Below are 25,307 nucleotides of genomic sequence, written 5' to 3' on the forward strand. Positions count from 1 at the left end.
GCAGCAGGCACACTGTGGGCAAAGGAGCACGATTGGCTACCACCACACATCCAAGGAAGGCAGCAGGCATGTCACGCAAGTCCCGACTCAGGGAGGTAGTTACGAAAAATAGCAATACAGGAGGACTCTTTCGAGGCCCTGCTGTGTATGAGACGAATAAGCTTTAAATCCTTTAACGAGAATCTGTTATGGAGGTCAAGTCTGCCATTCATTCAATTGTCCGACTGATAAACAAGTTTTCATATTACTTTCTCAGTACCATGGTGACCACGGTAAATGGCCGGGGAATCAGTGTTCGATTCTGGCACAGAGTGGGAGTCTGAGAAACGGCTATCACCACACATCCAAGGAAGGACCCATTGTGCTGTATAAGTAATGTACCTGCCCTGACCGTGCTTTGCAGACCAGGCATCTGTGGTCAGATGGACCCTTGACCCAACTCTGTGTGCCAGAGATGACACCACTTGCCTTTAAAGAGAATCTGTTATGGAAGGCAAGTCTGCCATTCATTCAACTGTGTGACTGTTAGTATATAACAATGCGTGCGCTCACGTAGGTAGGTGCACTGAACAGGTAGGTATGCAGTGATTGGTATTACAAATGTGCAGCTGTCTCACACACACACACACACACACACACACACACACACACACACACACACACACACACACACACACACACACACACACGTACCGTGAACAGGTGCAGTGACTGGTGGTATATAACACTGCGTGCGCTCACGTAGTTAGGTGCACTGTAAAGGCAGGTATGCAGTGATTGGTATTACAAATGTGCAGCTGTCACACACACAGGTACCGTGAACAGGTGCAGTGACTGGTGGTATATAACAATGCGTGCGCTCATGTAGGTAGGTAGGTGCACTGAAAAGGCAGGTATGCAGTGATTAATATTACAAATGTGCAGCTGTCACACACACAGGTACCGTGAACAGGTGCAGTGACTGGTGGTATATAACACTGCGTGCGCTCACGTAGGTAGGTGCACTGAACAGGCAGGTATGAGGTGATTGGTATTACAAATGTGCAGCTGCCACACACACAGGTAGTCACGAATGTGCTGGGCCTGGCAGTGGCACAGTAGGAATTACCAAGGGCCAGCTGCGACTGACTGACAGGGCTGTATAAGCAACACAAGTGTCAGTGGGACACGCACACAAAAAAATAGATCACAAGAACAACATTAGCTCTCAAAAGAGCTGTTGACAGTTGCTTTTTAGCAGTGTCAGCAAGGAGCAAGCTAACAAGCCTCACACAAGAGCCTAACTAAGCTTTCCTTATGTCTACAGTATGTCTCTAATTATGTCTACAGTATGTCTCTAATTATGTCTACAGTATGTCTCTAATTATGTCTACAGTATGTCTCTAATTACTGCAGCCACATAAGTGAGTGAAAAGGCTGACACTGCCTGCCTTTTATATATGAAAGGGGGGAGGGGATCTCCAGGAGGGAGTGTAGCCTGATGGGTACCCTGTGTCTGCTGACTGTGATGTAGAGGGTCAAAGTTGAACCTAATGATGTAGTATAGGGGGCGGGTCAAACATGCATATAGTTTGCAGTTCACCCCAAACACGAACCACCAAAGTTTGCACGAATAAGTTTGCAGTCGAACCGTTCGGGCCATCTCTAATGCCCACACACCTTCCTGGACTGCTTCAGGACCTCCCTGCACACAAATCGTTGGATTATACGATTCAGCACGTGGCATGCAGGGCACGTGTGAACTTGCCCAAAGTCAAAGCCGACAAGAGATTGCTTCTGTTGTCACACACCACTTTGCTGATCTCCAGTTGGTGCGGGGTCAGCCACTGAACCACCTGTTTGTTCAAAGCGGCCAGGAGTGCTGGTCCGGTGTGACTCTCAGCTTTGATGCAAGACATGTCCAAGATGGCGTGACACAGTCTTACCTGGCATGCGGAATAGGCCCTGGGGAGCTGGGGGTGTGCAGTTGACGAGGAAAGCGTAGCAGTAGAGTAGGACTCAGCTGATCAGGAGGACGACAGCGAAAAGGATGTAGGAGGAGAAGGAGAAGAAGAGGAGGTGGCAGCAGGCCTGCATGCAAGCCGTGGTGTTGTCACCGACTCCGCTGCACAGCCACATACTCCAGGCTTGCCAGCGGTCAGCAGGTTTACCCATTGTGCCGTATAAGTAATATACCTGCCCTGTCCGTGCTTTGCAGACCAGGCATCCATGGTCAGATGGACCCTTGACCCAATGCTGTGTGCCAGAGATGACACCACTTGCCTTTCAGCATCACGGTACAGTTAAGGGTATCGACTTTTTGGAAAAATAATTGCGGCCTGGTATCTTTCACTGTGGTGTCCCAATCACCACAAATTTAAACATGATAAACTCTCTGCCATGGGAGACAGTCAGAAGAGTGTGGTGGAGGAGCAGCATGTGCAGACGTGCATTGGGGAGATGGTCAGCACAGTGTGGTGAAGAGCAGCATGTACAGACGTGCATTGGGGGAGATGGTCAGCACAGTGTGGTGGGGGAGCAGTGTGTGCAGACGTGCATTGGGGGAGATGGTCAGCATAGTGTGGTGGGGGAGCAGCGTGTGCAGATGTGCATTGGGGGAGTTGGTCAGCATAGTGTGGTGGGAAGCAGCGTGTGCAGACGTGGCATTGGGAGAGATGGTCAGCATAGTGTGGTGGGGAGCAGCGTGTGCAGACGTGCATTGGGGGAGATGGTCAGTATAGTGTGGTGGGGAGCAGCGCGTGCAGACGTGCATTGGGGAGATGGTCAGCATAGTGTGGTGGGGAGCAGCGTGTGCAGACGTGCATTGGGAGAGATGGTCAGCACAGTGTGGTGGGGGAGCAGCGCGTTCAGACATGCATTGGGGGAGATGGTCACACAGTGTGGTGGGGGAGCAGCATGTGCAGACGTGCATTGGGGGAGATGGTCACACAGTGTGGTGGGGGAGCAGCATGTGCAGACGTGCAATGGGAGAGATGGTCAGCACAGTGTGGTGGGGGAGCAGCGTGTGCAGACGTGCATTGGGGGAGATGGTCAGTATAGTGTGGTGGGGAGCAGCGCGTGCAGACGTGCATTGGGGAGATGGTCAGCATAGTGTGGTGGGGAGCAGCGTGTGCAGACGTGCATTGGGAGAGATGGTCAGCACAGTGTGGTGGGGGAGCAGCGCGTTCAGACATGCATTGGGGGAGATGGTCACACAGTGTGGTGGGGGAGCAGCATGTGCAGACGTGCATTGGGGGAGATGGTCACACAGTGTGGTGGGGGAGCAGCATGTGCAGACGTGCAATGGGGGAGATGGTCAGCATAGTGTGGTGGGGAGCAGCATGTGCAGACATGCATTGGGGACATGGTCAGCACAGTGTGGTGGGGAGCAGCGTGTGCAGACGTGCATTGGGGGAGATGGTCACACAGTGTGGTGGGGGAGCAGCATGTGCAGACGTGCAATGGGGGAGATGGTCAGCATAGTGTGGTGGGGAGCAGCATGTGCAGACGTGCATTGGGGACATGGTCAGCACAGTGTGGTGGGGAGCAGCGTGTGCAGACGTGCATTGGGGGAGATGGTCAGCATAGTGTAGTGGGGGAGCAGCGTGTGCAGACGTGCATTGGGGGAGATGGTCAGCACAGTGTGGTGGGGAGCAGCATGTACAGACGTGCATTGGGGGAGATGGTCAGCACAGTGTGGTGGGGAGCAGCGTGTGCAGACGTGCATTGGGGGAGATGGTCAGCATAGTGTGGTGGGGGAGCAGCATGTGCAGAACTGCATTGGGGGAGATGGTCAGCATAGTGTTGTGGTGAGCAGTGTGTGCAGACGTGCATTTGGGGAGATGGTCAGCATAGTGTGGTGGTGAGCAGCGTGTGCAGACGTGCATTGGGGGAGATGGTCAGCATAGTGAGGTGGGGGAGCAGTGTGTGCAGACGTGCAATGGTTGAGATGGACAGCATAGTGTGGTGGGGGAGCAGCATGTGCAGACCTGCATTGGGGGAGATGGTCAGCATAGTGTGGTGGGGAGCAGCATGTGCAGACGTGCATTGAGGGAGATGGTCAGCATAGTGTGGTGGGGGAGCAGTGTGTGCAGATGTGCATTGGGGGAGATGGTCAGCACAATGTGGTGGGGGAGCAGCATGTGCAGACGTGCATTGGGAGAGATGGTCAGCATAGTGTGGTGGGGGAGCAGCATGTGCAGACGTGCATTGGGGAGATGGTCAGCATAGTGTGGTGGGGGAGCAGTGTGTGCAGATGTGCATTGGGGGAGATGGTCAGCATAGTGTGGTGGGGGAGCAGCGTGTGCAGATGTGCATTGGGGGAGATGGTCAGCACAGTGTGGAGGGGGAGCAGCGTGTGCAGGCGTGCATTGGGGGAGATGGTCAGCATAGTGTGGTGGGGAAGCAGCATGTGCAGACGTGCTTTGGGGAGATGGTCAGCATAGTGTGGTGGGGGAGCAGCGTGTGCAGACGTGCATTGGGGGAGATGGTCAGCACGGTGTGGTGGGGGAGCAGTGTGTGCAGACCTGCATTGAGGGAGATGGTCAGCACGGTGTGGTGGGGGAGCAGTGTGTGAAGACGTGCATTGAGGGAGATGGTCAGCATAGTGTGGTGGGGGAGCAGTGTGTGCAGACGTGCATTGGGGAGATGGTCAGCACGGTGTGGTGGGGGAGCAGTGTGTGCAGACGTGCATTGAGGGAGATGGTCAGCATAGTGTGGTGGGGGAGCAGTGTGTGCAGATGTGCATTGGGGGAGATGGTCAGCATAGTGTGGTGGGGGCGCCCACCACTCTTGACATCTTTCACGTTGGGAGGTCCTGGGGCTGCCACCTTCCCGATACCTATCGCCGTTAAGCAGTCGAGAAGGGGTTAATCCCACCCTGAGCACCTTCGGATCCTGTAGCTTTTTAGGACGTGATCCCGGGCACTTTGATTGACCCAAAAGGATGCCATTCAAGTGACAGGCAGCCTACTGGGCCAAAGTGCAGGGATCATGTCCTAAAAAGCTACAGGACCAGACGGGGCTCAGGGCGAGATTGGAGTAGCTGGTAGAGTCAAAGGTTAATTAGCAGCACATGCCATTTAGCACAACAATGTGTTGCGTGCACAAATGATTTTTAACTCATGCTGCTCAAATTAAGCTTAAAGGGGAACTTCAGCCTAAACAAACATACTGTCATCAAGTTACATTAGTTATGTTAATTAGAATAGATAGGTAATATAATCTCTTACCCACCTTGTTTTAAAGGAACAGGCACATTTTTGTGATTCATGGGGGCTGCCATCTTTGTCATGGGGGCAGCCATCTTTTTGGTTGAAAGGAGGTGACAAGGAGCAGGAGACACAGTTCCAACTGTCCTGTGTCCTGATTACCCCTCCCAGTTGCACACGTTAGGCTTCAAATGTCACATTCAAAATGTGTAAAAAAAAAAAAATTGCACCAAAACAGCAGAACGAGAACAACATCAGAAATCCCATCATGCTTTGCACAGGATCAGGGGAAAAAAGCCCGGGCAGTTTTCTTCTGTGCAACTAAACATGAGGATTGTATAAAAGAAACAAAGTTCTGATGCTGTGAAACTGTTAAAGAAACACCAAGCCTTTTCAGTGCTGCTGAGTCGATTTTTAGTCCGGAGGTTCACTTTAATGAATCAAGCCCATACAGCTGTATTTGGGGTATTTTTTATTTTTACTTGTAACCCTATGTGGGAATGGGTAAAGGGTACATTACCTATACACATTTCACCCGACGGGGATATCTGGGAAGGCTACAAAGGCCCGTGCCTTGAATGCTGGGAAGCCTGGGGCGGAGATGTGGCATTTGCTAGTCCTCACCCTCGCTGCCCATCTGCCTGCATGCACTCATCTGTGCTGCCCATCTGCTCGCTCGCATAGACCAGGAGTCCCTCTGCACTCTACCCCTCTAGTACCCCCCTGGCTGCGCTGGCCGCCAGCATACTGAATGAAGGCCTCATGGTGCATTGCTCCTCCCTTTCCTTAGGAGAGCTTTACTTTGGGGTTCACTTCCTGGTTTGATTACAACAGTGAAGCTCATGCACATGTCTTATTAGTGGGCCTCCTGTTTATTTATTCCCCACATACGGCCTATGGAGTCATTATGGATTGGAATATTTACAAATTTCTTGGACCAAATCACTGCAATGATTGGTGTATGCTCTATCGTTCTATAGACCAGCATAGCCCAATATCACTGCTCCGACCACCGTTAGTTTTTATCAGCCCTGCGACACCACCCCCCACGCCCCGCCCCCCCCCCCCCCCGTGTTTTTCTCTTATTGTCTGTCTGCTTAAAGTGCACAGAACAGAAGGAAAACAGAGAAAAATGCCCCCTCTATGTATTTAGAGAATTTAGCCTGTCTAATGCACCCTCATCCATGGCTAATCACAAGTGTAATTTAATCACTTAGCTGTGTCGGCTGGCTGCCTTTGCAGAACAGCTAATTTGTAAACAAAGTATATTAACCCTATGTCTGCTTAAATTAAAGCAGGAAGTAGACACACTGCAGATTTAAAGCAGGCTTAGTACAGCTGTAACAAAAAAACGTTTTTTTTTCTTTAAATGTTATTATGTTGTTGCTTATCTATTAGAGCAGAGAGGAAGATCTGAGTTCAGGTCTATTTTAAATAGTAGTGTGATGTCCCTCCGCCAGGCAATGCATATGATAGTCTAAAGGGGAACACAACCTCACATAGAGTAACAGACATGATGATGTAGTAAGAACAGGATAAGAGCATCTTCCATGAGGAAATATGATTAATTACAACCATAAAACATTTATTTTTAAATGTAGCCAAGTTTATTGAAGAAGTAAGGCAAATACACATTAGTGAGAGAGTACAACAAAGTGTCAGATGATACATTAGAGGCCTGGAATAGGCACATCAGGATACATATAAACGTCAAGCACTTGGCCTACTTTTAGATATACATAAAAACTATCAAACAGCCATAAACATTAACAGTTGCCTTAGAGCAGTGATACTTATACCAAAGAAACTGAGCACCAATAATTACAGGTTCATAACTATAGGGCAATTACAAAACATAATAAACTAAACAAGAAAAAGGGCCCCCTAAGAAATGACACTGTCAAGATGTCTCTATCGCAAATTGTATCAGGAATTTTCCAGTAAAGAATTCAGGAAATATATAAAGGAGGCACGCCTTTGGGCAGCCCATATAGTCATTGAGGAATTTGATGACTTGCGCCCAATGGGCTTGAATCACTAAACCGTGATAACTCAAATATCACACCTTATCAAAGATATCACACCTTATCAAAGTTAACCCGCCTTATCAGAGTAGTAAAGCGAGCGCTAAAAACCCGCAGGGGCTAAGGGCAGTACGAGTGTCATTGCCAATTAGCAGGCATAAGTTCGTAGCACTCGCTATGCTACTCTGATAAGGCATGTTAACTTTGATAAGGTGTGATATCTGATAAGGTGTGATATTTGAGTTATCACAGTTTAGTGAATCAAGGCAAATGTGATAACCTGAGAACAGGTCCACTTTGGGCTCTATTCATAAAACCTTCCCGCAAGTTTTCCGCTCAAAACAGCGGATTTTCCCGTCCATTTAGCAAAGTGGGCATTCAAAAAAGCTGTTCCCGCATGAAAATCTACAATCCCCCAGCAGAGTGAGAAATTTCCGCCCTCTCCAGTGTTTTTCTAGATTTATCTAGAAAAAAGTAACAAAATGGCCATTCATAAAGTTTAGAGGAAGCGGTATGTGGACGGGAAATACCGCTTCCTCTGATTTTGCGGATTACATACAAGTGAATGGGACAGACCTCCCAGAGAGAGCAGTGCACGGAGGGACTCTGCCGGCTGAAGTGTTTCCGCATGCCTTCCGACAGCTTACCGCCAGCTTTCAGCGGGAGATCTCCGCTCTTGCATCGCAGCTTTCAAGATTTCTTTGAATGACCACCCAGAAGTGTAAAATACCGCTGCGGTATTTTCCCTCTAGGAGTTTTCTCGCAACAACTTTTTTATGAATAGAGCCCCCAATGTGTAAAAAGCATTTGGGGCAGTTAGGCTGCATGCCAGAGCCTTCTGTCATGCCGCTCCTACATTATGAAACTCCTTACCTCAGCAGTTCAGGACAACTCCATCTCTGGATGTGTTTAAATCCAGACTGAAAACCCACCTGTTCAGTTTGGCAATTGCAGAAATATAATTTTATGCTCAGTGTTAATACTTCATCCCACTACCAATTACTGAATCTGAGCGAGCCTAAGTGCTTTGAGTCCCATGGGAGAATAGGAGCTATAAAAAAGTTATTGTTACATTTGGATAGGGGTACCAGAGTAAGGTAGGCTCGGTGTATAGCGTATAAGCACAGCAGTCTATCAGGTGTGTGGGGAGCAGCCTTAGTCAGTCGCTCCAGTGTCACATCCCACATCGCTCTCCCAGGCGGTCCGGCGGGAGGCAGCACAGGGGCTGGCTGAGGGTGGCATTATCATATTACACAAAGCTGAAATAAGCTGCTTAGATGATGGACCCTGAATAGGAGTCATATTTGTAGGGAAGTTCTCACACTGGTTATACATCACATGTCTGAGCTGCAGATATGTATAAAAGACCTTATGGTGCAGGTCTAATTCAGATGCCAGTTATGTAAAAGATTTACAGCCTGAGTCACCATACAAAAGAAAGGTGTTCAGTCCTTCAGGGAATCCTGTACTCCTCTGGAAGATGCAGTCAGCTTTGTGTGCCGCCTGCATGGATCCACAGGGGTACGGAACAGATCTGGGCCATATGCAATTCACTTTATCACCTGAGTCTTCTCCTGGGTCATATTTTCACAACTTGTAAATAAAATGCTTTTTAAACCACCAACAAGCAAACAAATACTCAAAATAATTTTGACAGTACTTTACTTAATTGTTTGTACTTTTCCCATTGCAATATGCGAAAAAGTTATTTTAAAAAGAAGATTAAAAATTCTCTCCGAGGAGAAAACTAAGGAGAAAAAGTGAATAGCATATGGGCCATTTGCTCTATTCTAAATTACAGATTTACTTTAACACTTGCAATGGAATAAATAGAAAGTGAACACAACCAATTCCTAATTAGGCTCCTGGCTTAGTACTACATGTAGCCATGTTTATCCCATCATCTCAGTTCAGGGACTTTAATGTTTTACAAACCAATGCGCTGAGTGCTGCCAGGTACGTCTAGCAAGAAATAAAAGAAACATGGGAAAAATAAACACTAACAAGCAAAACATTTCCCACACTCAGTGCAGTAATAGAGCTTCTCACCAGTGATGTGAGAGGGATAAGCGGAACTGAACAAGCCTGTTATTGGCTGCTGCACTCCACTCTCCATCCTCCCTACTTCCAGCTGTGTTGGGGAGATGGAGAGCAGTATGCTGCGGCCAGTTCAGGTTCACTAAAGGTGACGTTATGTTTCACTGACCCTTACTTACCACCTGTGTGAGATTTCTCATGTCTGACAAGGTCTGATTTCTCTACATAAAATTTCCCACACTCAGCACACAAATATGGCTTCTCTCCATGGTGAGATCTCCCATGAATGACAAGGTCTGATTTATATACAAAACATTTCCCACACTCAGCACATTAATACGGCTTCTCACCAGTGTGAGATCTCCCATGGATGACAAAATGTGATTTCTGTAGAAAACCTTTCCCACACTCAGCACATGAATATGGCTTCTCTCCAGTGTGAGATCTCCCATGTGCGACAAGGTATGATTTTCGTACAAAACATTTCCCACACTCAACACATAAGTATGGCTTCTCTCCAGTGTGATATCTCCTGTGAACGACAAAGTCTGATTTACGTACATAACATTTCCCACACTCAGTACATAAATAGGGCTTTTCACCAGTGTGCGATCTCTCATGACTGGCAAGGTGCGATTTCCGTACAAAACAATTCCCACACTCAGCACATGAATAGGGCTTCTCTCCAGTGTGAGTTCGCTCATGGTTGACAAGCACTGATTTCTGTACAAAACATTTCCCACACTCAGGACATGAATAAGGCTTCTCTCCAGTGTGATATCTCTTATGAATGACAAGTCCTGATTTCCATAAAAAACATTTCCCACACTCAGCACATGAATAGGGCTTCTCACCAGTGTGAATTCTCTTGTGCTTGACAAGACTTGATTTTTTCACAAAACATTTTCCACACGTGGAACAGGAATGAGACCCTCCAGCAGGGGGAGAGCTGTGCTGGGTATGAGGCCCCTCAGGATTATACAGGCGAGGGGGGCCTGGGGGAATATTTGGGGTAACCAGGATAACTGCAGGAGACTCTTGTCCAGTGACATCATCATCCGCTGTACAGTCTGTGGATACAGAGAGACGAGTCTGACTCTGCGCTGCAAATAGAGAAACATCATCACTTCTGAGGGGAGGATTCTGAGGGGAGGATTCTGAGGGGAGGAACAATTATCATTAGGGATGGTCAGTGAGCTGCTGATGATTCCAAGTTGAGGCAAGGTTTGTGCAGACTGGAAATGGAGCAGATGCAGCAGCTGCATATCTCTGTGTTCTCCCCAGAAATATTTTCTAGCCGAGTGGCATGAAAAAGTAGCCGGGTGGGGAAGCAGGTCACGCTGGGTGCTGATGGGTGAAAAAGTAAGGTAATGCTGAACGGAGGAGGGAGGGTCACACTGGGTGGGAGGGGATCACACTGGGTGGGGAGAGGTCAGCATCACACTGGGTGCTGGTGGTGATGGGGAGGGTCACACTGAGTGGGGTGGGAAGGGATCACATTGGGTGGGGAGAGGTCGGCATCACACTGGTGGTGGTGGTGGGGAGGAGATCACACTGGGTGGGGAGAGGTCGGCATCACGCTGGGTGCTGGTAGGGAGGGTCACAGTGGGTGGGGTGGGAGGGGATAACACTGGGTGGGGAGAGGTCGGCATCACGCTGGGTGCGGTTGGTGGTGGGGAGGGTCACACTGGGTGGGGAGAGGTTGGCATCACGCTGGGTGCTGGTGGGGAGGATCACACTGGGTGGGGAGAGGTCGGTATCACACTGGGGGCTGGTAGTGGTGGGGAGGGTGAGGGTCACGCTGGGTGGGGAGAGTGCGGCGTCACGCTGGGGGCTGGTGGGGAGGGTCACACTGGGTGGGGTGGGAGGGGATCACACTGGGCAGGGGAGAGGTCGGCATCACACTGGTGGTGGTGGGGAGGGTCAACCTGGGTGGGGAGGGTTACACTGGGTGGGGAGAGGTCGGCATCACGCTGGGTGCTGGTGGGGAGGGTCAAACTGGGTGGGGAGAGGTCGGCATCACACTGGGTGCTGGTGGTGAGGGTCACACTGGGTGGGGAAAGGTCGGCATCATGCTGGGATCTGGTGGGGAGGGTCACACTGGGTGGGGAGAGGTCGGCATCACACTGGGTGCTGGGGAGGGGATCACACTGGGTGGGGAGAGGTCAGCATTACGCTGGGTGCTGGTGGGGAGGGGGAGGGTCACACTGGGTGAGGAGGGAGGGGATCACACTGGGGGCTGGTGGTGGTGGGGAGGGTCACACTGGGTGGGGAGGGGATCACAATAGGGGCTGTTGGTGGTGGGGAGGGTCACACTGGGTGCGGAGGGGATCACACTGGGTAGGGAGAGGTCGGCATCACGCTATGTGCTGGTGGGGAGGGTCACACTCGGTGGGCAGGGTCACACTAGGTGCTGGTGGGGGAGGGACACACTGGGTGGGGGAGGAACACACTGGGTGGGGAGGGGGAGGGACACACTGGGTGGGGAGGGGTAGGGTCACACTGGGTAGGGGATCACACTAGGTGGGGAGATCACACTGGGTGCTGGTGGTGGTGGGGAGAGATAAGTGGTTTGAGTAACAAGAATCGCACTAAAAATTCTCCCACAATGCTGTATGCAGTACATTTTCATACAAATCCCAGCTGTAGTGTAAATGCTACAATAGGGCAACGTTGTCATAGTGCTTCTCTGCTCGCTGGCGTTCAGCAAAGCTCTGTAAATTTCCTGTAAAGCACCTCAGTGTGAATGGGGTCTTAGTGCTATAGCCTCATTATCACATATATGACATCATCACATAAATGACCAGACATCATTAACCACTCCGTGCATGCAATGTATGTGACTAGGGTTTCAGCGGTATACTGGTATGACGGTATACCGCTGTTTGGTTGTGCATGGTAATCACACCCTGCACAATTGCGTTTTACTGGTTTCTGGGAGGGGCATGTGCTGGCAACGCAGCAGCGGGGATGTGAAGCAACGGCGGGCGTGCGAACAGCGGGGAGGGTAAACAGATACTCACTTCGCCCGGGGTCCTGCGTGCGTGTACTACATACCTCTTCCTACTTTCTGTCCTTGTGTTCCTTTTCCCGCTGTTACAGGGAGATGGAACGCAAGGACAGGAAGAAGAAAGAAGTAAGTACACATGTGAAGGACCCCCGGCCAGTGAGTATCTGTTTACCATTGATCACAAAGAAAACAGATAGCGTGCACCTTCCGTCCTTTATGCGGTGGTTTATTTGCAAAAAGTGACAGTATTTTTCAACATACAAGCGTGGATGACGTCTCAGTTCCTATTGCTTTAAGCAGTAGTGCGAATAGTGCCAGGCATTTCTTACGTGTCCGGCGACTGCAGAGTGGCTGGCGCTGGAGGTGGGTGTCAGGCTGTGAGCGATGGAGCGACGGCCATTTCACGAGAAAGCGAGTGTTCCGGTCTATAGCGGGAATAAGCCCCGCCCCTTCCGGAATCGTCACTTTTTATAAACAAAGGCCAGTTACCTTGGAGATGCGGGTTCCGTGTGACGTACTCTAGGGCAGTGATTCCCAACCTTTTCCGGCCCGGGGAACACTTTCTGACCATATTTTTCTCCGGGGAACGGCGGGGGGCGCGCGGGTGTTTGCGCGACCTAGTGGACAGTGCCGTGTGTAGCAGGCTATGGGGGGGGGGGGGGGGGGGGGCTGGGGTGCGGCTGCATAGTTAGCATAGTTGCCCCAGTATAGGGAGTTTAGTTGCCCCAGTATGGTTAGTATAGTTACCCCAGTATAGTGCCCCAGTATAGCTAGTATAGTCCCAGTATGGATAGGTAGTGCCCCAGTATAGGTAGGTAGTGCCCCAGTATAGCCAGTAAAGTGCCCAGTATAGCTAGTATAGTGCCCAGATAGCTAGTATGGTACCCAGTATAGCTAGTATAGTGCCCAGCATACCTAGCATAGTGCCCAGCATAGCTAGCATAGGTAGGTAGTGCCCAGTATAGCTAGTATAGTTGCCCCCAGTGTAGCTAGTTTAGTTGCCCCCAGTAAAGCTATTTAGTTGCCCCCAGTAAAGCTATTTAGTTGCCCCCAGTAAAGCTATTTAGTTGCCCCCAGTAAAGCTAGTTTAGTTGCCCCCAGTAAAGCTAGTTTAGTTGCCCCCAGTAAATCTAGTTTAGTTGCCCCCAGTCTGCGCATGTCTCCCCGCCGCCGAGCTGCCCTGCACTTGCCACCGCTAAATGGAGGGGGAGAGAGGCAGAAGGAGGGGTCCCAGGTGAGGGAGGGGGGATATTTCCCCCCTCCCCACCGCTGCCTCCACTGCCCCTCCTTCTAGCGCTGCTTCCCCCCTCCAGCGTACTGGACGGCACACCTGGCACCATGCCGCGGCACACTAGTGTGCCGCGGCACAGCGGTTGGGAATCACTGCTCTAGGGGGCGGATAAGACCGCCTCCATTGCCATGGCAGCTGAAACAGACAGCGTAAGGTAAACATATTTGTGAAAATCCAGAACCCCGCCGTAGGTGTGATGTCCGCACAAGCCACAAAATTTCCGTGCGGAAAAATACATCTCACCAATTCGGCTGGGGTAGCCGGGGCAACTTCATTGTATGACACACATTACACGCAGTGTAAGTGCAAATCTGTGCTTTAAAGTGACAGTGCATATTAAAACAATGTTTGCTGTGGAGAGCTGAGCGACGGCTATCATATATTCGATGGACACACAAATAGGCATATGGCTAGAGTATCCTACTGATGGTAAGGAAAAGAACTTAAAGGAACTATAATGCTGGAAAAAATGAAAAAAAGAGAGAAATTTTTCTTTCCATCTCCATTCTTTCTCAGGCAATTATGCATACTATGCCCTATCAAATAAAGTAGAGGGAATGGTGCCTTATCTCGCTAGTAGAGCAATACATTTTATGCATTCATCGTGAAGTACAATAACCCCCCCCCCCCCACTTTGAGTAATGGTCATTACATTTTTATGGCCAAGGTACTACATACAATTGTATCAACTTTGACAGGGCAAGCCATACCATGCCTGGAATACCTGTTCACGTCTCATGCACCAGTCACTCTTATAGTCAGATACAACAATAAAATCCAAAAGATTAATCAAAAGGTTAATCGACTATAACAAGAACATCAGAACGAATAGATTATAACAATACATCTATATATATATATAAAATCGTGTGTGTGTGTGTGTGTGTCGCGATCACTCGAAAACGGCTTGACCGTTTTGAAAGAAACTTGATAAACACAGATCCCTTACTAGCTGGGATGATACGTTCTGGAGGTCTCGTGCCCCCCCCCCCCCCCCACGCTTACCTGGGCGGAGCTACAAACAGCGAATCAGATTTCTCCATTCATGTCAATGGAAAAAATGGAAAAGGCTGCCATTCTCACAGTAATCAAGCCAGAGTCCCCACACTTGGCACAGTTGGGTCACTTGGTGACCGAGGTTACAAATCCAGGAAAAGTGCGCGGAGCATAAAACAGCCAATCAAATATCAGCCATTCATTTTTAATGGGAAAATGTAAACTGCAGCCATTCTTACACTGTTAAAGGGAAGGTTCAGGGAGGGGGGAAAAATAAAAATCCATATCCACTTACCTGGGGCTTCCTCCAGCCCGTGGCAGGCAGGAGGTGCCCTCGCCGCTCCCGGTCGTCTCCGGTGGCTGACCCGACCTGGCCAGGCCCGGGTGCCAGGCCGGGCTCTTCTGCGCTCCAATCTGCGCCTCAGGGGGGCACACTGACGTCATCGGACGTCCTCCGGGCTGTACTGCGCAGGCGCAGTAGTTCTGAGCCTGCGCAGTACAGCCGGAGGACGTCCGATGACGTCAGCGCGCCCGCGTGGGACGCAGAAGAGCCCGTCGTTGGAGCGCAGAAGAGCCCGACCTGGCAGCCGGGCCTGGCCAGGTCGGGTCGGCCACCGGGAGCCTGCGGAGTGGCGGCGAGGGCACCTCCTGCCTGCCACGGGCTGGAGGAAACCCCAGGTAAGTGGATATGGAGTTTTATTTTTTCCCCCCTCCCTGAACCTTCCCTTTAAGCGCAGGGTTCTCAACCTTGGCACACTTGGTCACTGGGTGACTGGATTTAAGATTCAGGAAAGTGGGTGGAGCCTACAACAGCCAATTAAAATTCACCTATTGATTTTTAAGGGGAATATTTAAACTGCAGCCATTCTTACACTGTTAATGGCAGAGGATTCAAACTTGCTACAGTCGGTCATTGGGTGACTGGGGTCCAAATTCACTAAAGGGGCGGGGCCATAAACAGTCAATCAGATTTCCTTGGTGGATAAACTGCTTCCATTCACACATTTTTGATGCCAGGAACCTGAAAGCTCACAAACTTGGTCATTGAGTGACTGTGTGTCAAGGTTACAAAAAGTGGGCGGAGCCAAAACCAAATTTCACTGGGTAAATATAAACTGCAGCCATTCTTACACTGTTAATGGCAGGGTTCTCAAACTTTGCATAGTTGGCCACTGGGTGACTGGGATTGATTGATTTTCAAGGGGATTATTTACATTGCTGCCCTTAATACACTCTTAATGGCAGAGGCCTCAAATCTGACACAGTCAGTCACTGGCCCGCCGCCTTTTCAATTCTGAAAAGGGGGCAGGCTACAAACAGCCAAAAAGATTTGTTTAATTTCAGTGGGAAATTACAATTTATTGATGCCAAGGACCTCAAAGCTCATAAACTTGGTCATTGAGTGACAGTATCCCAAAGTTAGAAATAGTGGGCGGAGCCAAAAACAACTAACTTTTTATATAGGAAAATATAAACTGCAGCCATTCTTACACTGTTAATGGCAAGGTTCTCAAACTTGACACCGTTGGTCACTGAGTGACTGGGATTGATATTCAGAAATGTGGGTGGAGCCTACAGCAGCCAATCAAAATTCATCTATTGATTTTCAAGGGGAATATTTACATTGCTACCATTCTTATACTGTTAATGCCACAGGCCTCAAACCTAAAACAGTCAATGGGTGACTGGGATCCAAATTCACTAAAGGGGGTGGAGCCATAAACAGCCAATCAGATTTGTTAGATTGATTTCAGCCATTCCGTTATTGGCAGGGTTCTCAAACTTCACACAGTTGGGTCACTGGATGACTGGGATTAAAACTCAGGAAAGTGGGTGGAGCCTACAACAGCCAATCAAAACTCACCTATTGATATTTAAGGGGAGTAGTTACATTGCTGCTGCTCTTCTTACACTCTTAAGGACAGAGGCCTTAAATCGGGTACAGTCAATCATTGGGAGACTGGGGTTTAAATTCTGAAAAGGGGGCAGGCCACAACCAGTCATTCATATTTGTTTAATTTGAATGGAAAATTGCAATTTATTGATGCCAAGGACCCCTAAGCTCATAAACGTGGTCATTGAGTGACCGTAAGTTACATGGGAAAATATAAACTGCAGCCATTCTTACTCTGTTAATGGCAGGGTTCTCAAACTTAACACAGTTGGTCACTGAGTGACTGGGATTAATGTTCAGAAAAGTAGGTGGAGCCTACAACAGCCAATCAAAATTCACCTATTGATTTTCAAGTGGAATATTAAAACTGCTGCCATTCTTACACTGTTAATGGCAGAGGCCTCAAACCTGCTACAGTCAGTCATTAAGTGACTGGGGTTTAAAATCACTAAAGGCGTGGAGCCACAAACAGCCAATTAGATTTATTTTCTGGATAAAATGCTTCCATTCACACCATTTTGATGCCTGGGACCCGAAAGTTCACAAACTCGGTCATTGTGTGTCAAGATTACAAAAAGTGGGTGGAGTAAAACACAGATTTCCCTGGGAAAATGTAAACCGCAGCCCTTCTTCAGTGTTAATGGAAGGGTTCTCAAACTTTGCACAGTTGGTTACTGGGTGACTGGGATTAATAATCAGAAAAGTGGGTTGAGCCTAAAAGCTAATCAAAATTCACCTGTTGTTTTTTAAGGGGAAAAATAAAATTGCTGCCATGCCTGCCCTGTTAATGGCACAATCCTCAAACCTGGTCATTGGGTCACTGGGGTTCAAATCAGAAAAGGGGGCGGAGCCACAGCCAATCAGATTTGTTTCATTTCACTGGGAAAATACAAATTATTAATGTCAAGGACCCCAAAGCTCACAAAATTGGTCATTGAGTGACTGTGTGTCCAGGTTACAAAAACGTGGGTGGAGCCAAAAAAATTTACTAGGAAAATATTAACTGCAGCCATCCTTACACTGTTAATGGCAGGGTTCTCAAACTTTGCTCAGATGATCACTGGGTGACTGAGATTAATATTCAGGGAAGAGGGTGGAGCCTATAATGGCCAATCAAAATTTGTTGATTTTCAAGGGGGATATTTAAATTTCTGCCATTTTTACACTGTTAAGAGCAGATGTCTCAAATCTGCTACAGTTGGTCATGGGTTGACTGGGGTTCAAATGCTGGAGGGGGGTGGAGCCACAAACAGCCTATCTGATTTGTTTGATTTCGATATACAAATTATTGATGTCAAAGACCCCAAAGCTCACAAACTTGGCCATTGAGTGTTTGTGTGTTAGGGTTTGGAAAAGTGGGCGGAGCCAACACCAGACTAATACATACCCGGGCAACGCTGGGTCATTAGCTAGTAGGCAATAATTATGGATCAAGCATACACGACAATTCAATCCTATCATAAAGGCTTAGTGGACCCATAGCTTCTGTTTTCAAAATCATTTTTGTTTCCTTTCTCAAGAGTAGTTTTTCCCTGTCTCCACCCCTATGGGTTACATCCTGTTTCTCTATACCAGCAAAATGGACATTTGTACTGTTTCCATTATGTACTTCTCTCATATGTGTAATGAAGCGGGTACATCCTTTTCCAGACTTGATTGAATTAATATGTTCACCCACTCTAACCTTCATTGGCCGAGTGGTTTGTCCAATGTAATAAAATTCACATGGACAGAGCATTACATATACCACAAAATTTGTTTGGCATGTGAAGAATCCTTTTGTTTTAACCATTTCTTTAACCAATCGAATACATTTACTGGTGAGGCTGTTATTGCATAAATTGCAGTGTCCACACTTGAAATTTCCTGTTGGAAGTGACATATTTAACCAGTCTTTAGTCTTGGGGGTAGTAAATTCACTACTGGTATGTATACCTCCCAGTGTGGGTGCTCTCCTAAAGGCGACCCTTGGGGGAGCCTTAGAGATAGAGTCCAGATCTGAATCTCTAGTGATCATAGACCAATTTGAATATATAGTTTTTCTGATCTGTTTTGCCATTGGGAAATAGTCAAACGTGAATGTAGTTCTATTTTTCACTTTCCCCTTTGGATTTAACAGGTATTGTCTTCTCTTGCCTCTGGGCCCTTTCCCTAGCCCTTTTTAAAACTTCCTCATCATAGCCTCTCTGCAAAAACCTTGAGGTTAAATTTTTTGCCTGGGTATCAAAATCCGAATCGTTATTGTTGTTTCTCTTTAAACGCAAATATTGGCCTTAGGGTATGTCCTCGATCACATGTTCTGGATGGAAGCTTAGTGCGTGGAGAACAGAGTTGGTGTCTGTTGCCTTTCTATATCCTCTGCTGACCAATTTGTTATTCTCAGCGGCCAGCTTCAAATCCAGAAAGGTGATTTCATATTCGCTCAACTCAGAAGTGAATTGCATGTTCACTGCATTGGTATTCAAGTATTGCATAAACTATTCAAATTGTTTATTTGATCCCGACCATACCACCAGGACGTCGTCCACATACCTCGACCATTGTCTGACGTGCCCCCGGAAAGGATTCAGGTCCGAGAGCACGGCAGACTCCTCCCACACCTCCAGAAAGAGGTTAGCATAGGAGCATGCCACAGGGGTCCCCATGGTCATCCCCGACACCTGTTGGTACCACTTTCGGTCTAACAGAAAGGTCATTATTCGTTAAAACGAATTCAAGACATTCCAAAATGTCTGGATTTCTGGATTTTTACAAATATGTTTACCTTACGCTGTCTGTTTCAGATGCCATGGAAATGGAGGCATTCTTATCTGCCCTCTAGAGTACGTCACATGGAACTCGCATCTCCAAGGTAACTGGCCTTTGTTTATAGGAAGTGACGATTTCAGAAGGGGCGGGGCTTATTCCCGCTATAGACCAGAATACTCGCTTCCTCATTCACAGTAGTTCGCATGACCAAGTGTCAGTCAGACGCGAAGCGGCCGTCACTCCACAGCTCACAGCCTGACACCCACCTCCAGCACCAGCCACCCTGCAGTCGCCGGACACGTAAGAAATGCCTGGCACTATTCGCACTACTGCTTAAAGCAATAGGAACTGAGACGTCATCCACGCTTGTATGTTGAAAAATACTGTCACTTTTTGCAAATGAACCACCGCATAGAGGACGGAAGGTGCACGCTATCTGTTTTCTTTGTGATCAATGCTATTTGGAGTTTCTCCTATGAACTAGCAGTGCACACGTCCTGTGGCAACGTGGCAGTTACAAGCTGAGTATACTGCAGGGAGATGGAATGTACTCGCCATTGTGACATTTCGTTGCTCACAAATATTTTTTTCTGACGGGTTGTGCCATACACTTGTAGTCTCTTCTTTGAAGTGGAGTATCTGTTTACACCTGACGCTCCGTCCCCCCTCCCCCCACAACTTGCTAGCTTTACTGTGGGCACCTATTCCTGGATATATATACTGGCTGCACCTATCCCTGGTTACCTGTACTGCGGCCACCAATTACTGGCTACACCTATCCCTGGCTACCTATACTGTGGCCACCTATTACTGGCTGCACCCATCGCTGGCTACCTATACTGCGGCCACCTATTACTGGCTACACCTATCCTTGGCTACCTATACTGCAGCCACCTATTACTGGCTACACCTATCCCTGGCTACCGATACTGCAGCCACCTATTACTGGCTGCACCCATCGCTGGCTACCTATACTGCGGCCACCTATTACTGGCTGCACCCATCGCTGGCTACCTGTACTGCGGTCACCTATTACTGGCTACACCTATCCCTGGCTACCTATACTGCGGCCACCTATTACTGGCTACAACCATCCTTGGCTACCTATACTGCAGCCACCTATTACTGGCTACACCTATCCCTGGCTACCTATACTGTGGCCACCTATTACTGGCTGCACCCATCGCTGGCTACCTATACTGCGGCCACCTATTACTGGCTACACCTATCCTTGGCTACCTATACTGCAGCCACCTATTACTGGCTACACCCATCCCTGGCTACCTTTACTGCGGCCACCTATTACTGGCTACACCCATCCCTGGCTACCTATACTGCGGTCACTTATTACTGGCTACACTGATTCCTGACTACCTATACTGCAATTTAAACAGTTGCATATTTCAACATATGTCATTTGTACTGTCATGGGATGTTGTTTGCAAAGATGAATTTGCTTGAAGAGTTGTGAACTCTGTTTTTACAAAAGAATTTTTCAAACAAATTTAAGATCATCTTGAAACTTTGTCTGTTCAAAAATACTGTTTTACTATATATCCTTGTACTCATATACCTATACTGCAGCCACCTATTACTGGCTACCTATACCGCGACCACCTATTACTGGCTGCACCTATCCCTGGCTACCTATACTGCGACCACCTATTACTGGCTACACCTATCCCTGGCTACCTATACTGCGACCACCTATTGCTGGCTACACCCATCCCTGACTACCTATACTGCGGCCACCTATTACTGGCTACACCTATCCCTGACTACCTATACTACGACCACCTATTACTGGCTACACCTATCCCGGACTACCTATACTACAACCACCTATAACTGGCTACACCTATTGCTGGCTACCTATACTGTGGCCACGTATTACTGGCTACACCAATCTCTGGCTACCTGTACTACGACCACCTATTACTGGCTGCACCGATCCCTGGCTACCTGTGCTGCGGCCACCTATTACTGGCTACACCTATCCCTGGCTATCTATACTGCGACCACCTTTTACTAGTAGGATGTGGGTGTCAAAAACACCCTCTAGTGAAAAGATACAGGAGACAAAAGTGGGAGCCCAATAGTGTAGTATGTCAAAAACAATTGAACGTAATAAAAGTAAGTCGCTACTCACAAAGGTGGGTTGCAGAGGGGCAACCGACCACAGGAAGCAGGTGTAAACAACAAACCCGACTCCACTCGGGGTGGTCCCTAGGGACCTGGATGCGGTCGCTCTCCTTGGTAAAAGAAAGGGGACAGATATCCGCCGTGGTCGAAGCCACGTGTGGTCTGTACCCACCCCTCAGACGGGTGAGGTAAGGGGGTATGATTGCACAATAAGGGTATAAAATAAGGGTATAAAACCAGGGCGGTGTAATAAAAGCATCTAAAAACAGTTTAAAAATGGGAAATAAATTTGAGGTAGCTTACCTCAGTAACGAAAAAATCTTTGTATTTTACAAAGGTTTTTATTAGTAGCACAGGCAACGCGTTTCGCGGGTCAGAGCCCGCTTCCTCAGGCCAATAACAGTGCCAAACTAAATGACAGATTCAGCAAAGGGAGGCTGAATCTGTCATTTAGTTTGGCACTGTTATTGGCCTGAGGAAGCGGGCTCTGACTCGCGAAACGCGTTGCCTGTGCTACTAATAAAAACCTTTGTAAAATACAAAGATTTCTTCGTCACTGAGGTAAGCTACCTCAAATTTATTTCCCGTTTTTAAACTGTTTTTAGATGCTTTTATTACACCAGGGCGCCTCTTATACCCTTATTGTGCACCTATTACTAGCTGCACCTATCCCTGGCTACCTATACTGCTGCCACCTGTTACTGGCTACACCTATCCCTGGCTACCTATACTGCGGCCACCTATTACTGGCTACACCCATCCCTGGCTACCTACTGTATACTGATGCCACCTCTATTACTGGCTACACCCATCCCTGGCTACCTATACTGCAGCCACCTATTACTGGCTACACCCATCCTTGGCTACCTACAGTATACTGCGGCCACCTATTACTGGCTACACATATCCCTGGCTACCTATACAGCGGCCACCTATTACTGGCTACACCTATCTCTGGCTACCTATACTGCGGCCACCTATTACTGGCTACACCTATCTCTGGCTACCTATACTGCAGCCACCTATTACTGGCTACACCTATCTCTGGCTACCTATACTGCGGCCACCTATTACTGGCTACACCTATCCCTGGCTACCTATACTGCGGCCACCTATTACTGGCTACACCTATTCCTGGCTACCTATACTGCGGCCACCTATTACTGGCTACACCTATCTCTGGCTACCTATATTGTGGCCACCTATTACTGGCTACACCTATCAGTGTTGCCGACTCATCCCTTTAATGACTGACACATCTACGTTATACAGGAAGGAGCTGAGGAGGAGGAAGGTGGTGATGTGCCTCTGAGAGACAGTGAGCTTTCCCCGCCCCTCCACACAGCTGATAGGAAGGAGCTGAGGAGGAGGGCGGAGATGTGTCTCTAAGCAGTGTTCTCCCCAGGGCCATTTAGGTGGGCGGGCCACCCGGCTGTTTTGAAACACCGCCCAGGTGCTGGATCGCTTGTCCTGTGCTCATATTTGTACTGGGAAACGTACAAATGAACATCCTGCCCGTGGGACTTTGCACCGATTTAGTTCCCATTCTGCCCGCTGGGTGATGTGTTGTACCAGAGCCACCAATCCTGCCGCCCTATCTTTTGTATGCGCTGTTGGTGGGGGATGTCGAGCGTTGTAGGCTCTTCTCCATTCTCACTAATGCAGAGCTGAGTCTGGGAACTACATCTCCCAGCATACTCTGCGCTGCAAACTCTTTCCTCCCTAGGCGTCAGCTTCAAGTTTCTCTCCTCTCTCTCTCTACACCTCCCCCCTCCTTCCGAGAAGTCCTGCAGCTTCATAACAAACAAGTATGGCTAGTTCTGGAGAAGGTGGGGAAGGGGAGCACAGCAACAGTAGTCTTGCAGCTGGATTTTCTAACTCAGAGCTGGAAACTTTGCTGTGCGGCTTCTTGCTGGACCCCCGTTGCTCTGTCCAGCGGGCAAACCCCAGAGGTGAGTGACTGCATGTTGTATTACAGAGGAGTGATCACTATGATCTGTAAGCTGCAGCAGTTCAGGTTGCCTGTGCTGGGAACAGGCTGCAGGGAGGTAACAAAGTTGACTGCTGATCATTAGAGAAGCATGTGTTGTGGGCGCTATGTCAGTATTGCTGGTCACTATAGAAGCATGTGTTGTGGGCGCTATGTCAGTACTGCTGGTCATTAGAGAAGCATGTGTTGTGGGTGCTATGTCAGTACTGCTGGTCATTATAGAAGCATGTGTTGTGGGTGCTATGTCAGTACTGCTGGTCATTATAGAAGCATGTGTTGTGGGTGCAATGTCAGTACTGCTGGTCGTTAGAGAAGCATGTGTTGTGGGTGCTATGTCAGTACTGCTGGTCATAGAAGCATGTGTTGTGGGTGCTATGTCAGTACTGCTGGTCATTAGAGAAGCATGTGCTGTGGGTGCTATGTCAGTACAGCTGGTCATTATAGAAGCATGTGCTGTGGGTGCTATGTCAGTACTGCTGGTCATTAGAGAAGCATGTGTTGTGGGTGCTATGTCAGTACTGCTGGTCGTTAGAGAAGCATGTGTTGTGGGTGCTATGTCAGTACTGCTGGTCATTAGAGAAGCATGTGTTGTGGGTGCTATGTCAGTACTGCTGATCATTAGAGAAGCATGTGTTGTGGGTGCTATGTCAGTACTGCTGGTCACTAGAGAAGCATGTGTTGTGGGTGCTATGTCAGTACTGCTGGTCATTATAGAAGCATATGTTGTGGGTGCTATGTCAGTACTGCTGGTCATTAGAGATGCATGTGTTGTGGGTGCTATGTCAGTACTTTTGGTCATTAGAGAAGCATGTGTTGTGGGTGCTATGTCAGTACTGCTGGTCGTTAGAGAAGCATGTGTTGTGGGTGCTATGTCAGTACTGCTGGTCATTATAGAAGCATGTGTTGTGGGTGCTATGTCAGTACTGCTGGTCATTATAGAAGCATGTGTTGTGGGTGCTATGTCAGTACTGCTGGTCATTAGAGAAGCATGTGTTGTGGGTGCTATGTCAGTACTGCTGGTCGTTAGAGAAGCATGTGTTGTGGGTGCTATGTCAGTACTGCTGGTCATTAGAGAAGCATGTGTTGTGGGTGCAATGTCAGTACTGCTGGTCATTATAGAAGCATGTGTTGTGGGCGCTATGTCAGTACTGCTGGTCATTATAGAAGCATGTGTTGTGGGTGCTATGTCAGTACTGCTGGTCATTAGAGAAGCATGTGTTGTGGGTGCTATGTCAGTACTGCTGGTCATTATAGAAGCATGTGCTGTGGGTGCTATGTCAGTACTGCTGGTCATTATAGAAGCATGTGCTGTGGGTGCTATGTCAGTACTGCTGGTCATTAGAGAAGCATGTGTTGTGGGTGCTATGTCAGTACTGCTGGTCATTATATAAGCATGTGTTGTGGGCGCTATGTCAGTACTGCTGGTCATTATAGAAGCATGTGCTGTGGGTGCTATGTCAGTACTGCTGATCATTAGAGAAGCATGTGTTGTGGGTGCTATGTCAGTACTGCTGGTCATTATATAAGCATGTGTTGTGGGCGCTATGTCAGTACTGCTGGTCATTATAGAAGCATGTGCTGTGGGTGCTATGTCAGTACTGCTGGTCACTAGAGAAGCATGTGTTGTGGGTGCTATGTCGGTACTGCTGGTCATTATAGAAGCATGTGTTGTGGGCGCTATGTCAGTACTGCTGGTCATTATAGAAGCATGTGCTGTGGGTGCTATGTCAGTACTGCTGGTCATTAGAGAAGCATGTGCTGTGGGCGCTATGTCAGTACTGCTGGTCATTATAGAAGCATGTGCTGTGGGTGCTATGTCAGTACTGCTGGTCATTAGAGAAGCATGTGTTGTGGGCGCTATGTCAGTACTGCTGGTCATTATAGAAGCATGTGCTGTGGGCGCTATGTCAGTACTGCTGGTCATTATAGAAGCATGTGCTGTGGGTGCTATGTCAGTACTGCTGGTCATTAGAGAAGCATGTGTTG

At 48.4% G+C, this 25,307-nt stretch overlaps 1 protein-coding gene across 1 annotated transcript in view; it reads right to left on the reverse strand.

The window, feature by feature from the left end:
• Positions 1-8,992: 8,992 nt before the first annotated feature.
• Positions 8,993-25,307, reverse strand: part of LOC137525341 (uncharacterized) — a 30,025-nt gene continuing 13,710 nt past the window's right edge. Inside the window, exon 3 of the mRNA XM_068246395.1 lies at positions 8,993-10,353. Coding sequence (XP_068102496.1) covers positions 9,584-10,353 — 770 coding nt within the window. The 3' untranslated portion in view covers positions 8,993-9,583. The remainder of the gene's footprint in view (positions 10,354-25,307) is intronic.

The sequence above is a fragment of the Hyperolius riggenbachi genome, chromosome 7 (assembly GCF_040937935.1).
Source record: "Hyperolius riggenbachi isolate aHypRig1 chromosome 7, aHypRig1.pri, whole genome shotgun sequence".
Taxonomy (NCBI): domain Eukaryota; kingdom Metazoa; phylum Chordata; class Amphibia; order Anura; family Hyperoliidae; genus Hyperolius; species Hyperolius riggenbachi.